The sequence below is a fragment of the Penaeus monodon genome, chromosome 20, assembly GCF_015228065.2.
Source record: "Penaeus monodon isolate SGIC_2016 chromosome 20, NSTDA_Pmon_1, whole genome shotgun sequence".
Lineage (NCBI taxonomy): Eukaryota > Metazoa > Arthropoda > Malacostraca > Decapoda > Penaeidae > Penaeus > Penaeus monodon.
In genome coordinates, this window is record NC_051405.1 from 11,707,037 (window position 1) to 11,707,257 (window position 221).

Sequence of the window (221 nt, forward strand, 5' to 3'; positions counted from 1 at the left end):
GTCTGTTCGTCTTTTTCTTGCCATGTGCAGCCACTTACGTTGCTCGCAGGAGAGGCCGTAAGTGCCAGCAGGACACAGACAGGCGCCGGACACCGGGTCGCACGGCTGCATTCCGCACTTGCACACCTTCATGCAACCCGGACCGTAGTGGCCCGTGTTGCATGCTGCAGCCGAGAGGAGAAATTCAAGTCAGGTTTGATTTCATGCTATGCAAAGAGGTT

At 56.1% G+C, this 221-nt stretch overlaps 1 protein-coding gene across 1 annotated transcript in view; it reads right to left on the bottom strand.

Annotated features, from left to right (window-relative positions):
- The window catches only part of LOC119585909 (multiple epidermal growth factor-like domains protein 6), a 4,752-nt gene that overhangs the window by 3,359 nt on the left and 1,172 nt on the right, over positions 1 to 221 (bottom strand). The window contains exon 5 of the mRNA XM_037934631.1: positions 22 to 164. Within this exon, the coding sequence (XP_037790559.1) occupies positions 22 to 164 (143 nt within the window). The remainder of the gene's footprint in view (positions 1 to 21; positions 165 to 221) is intronic.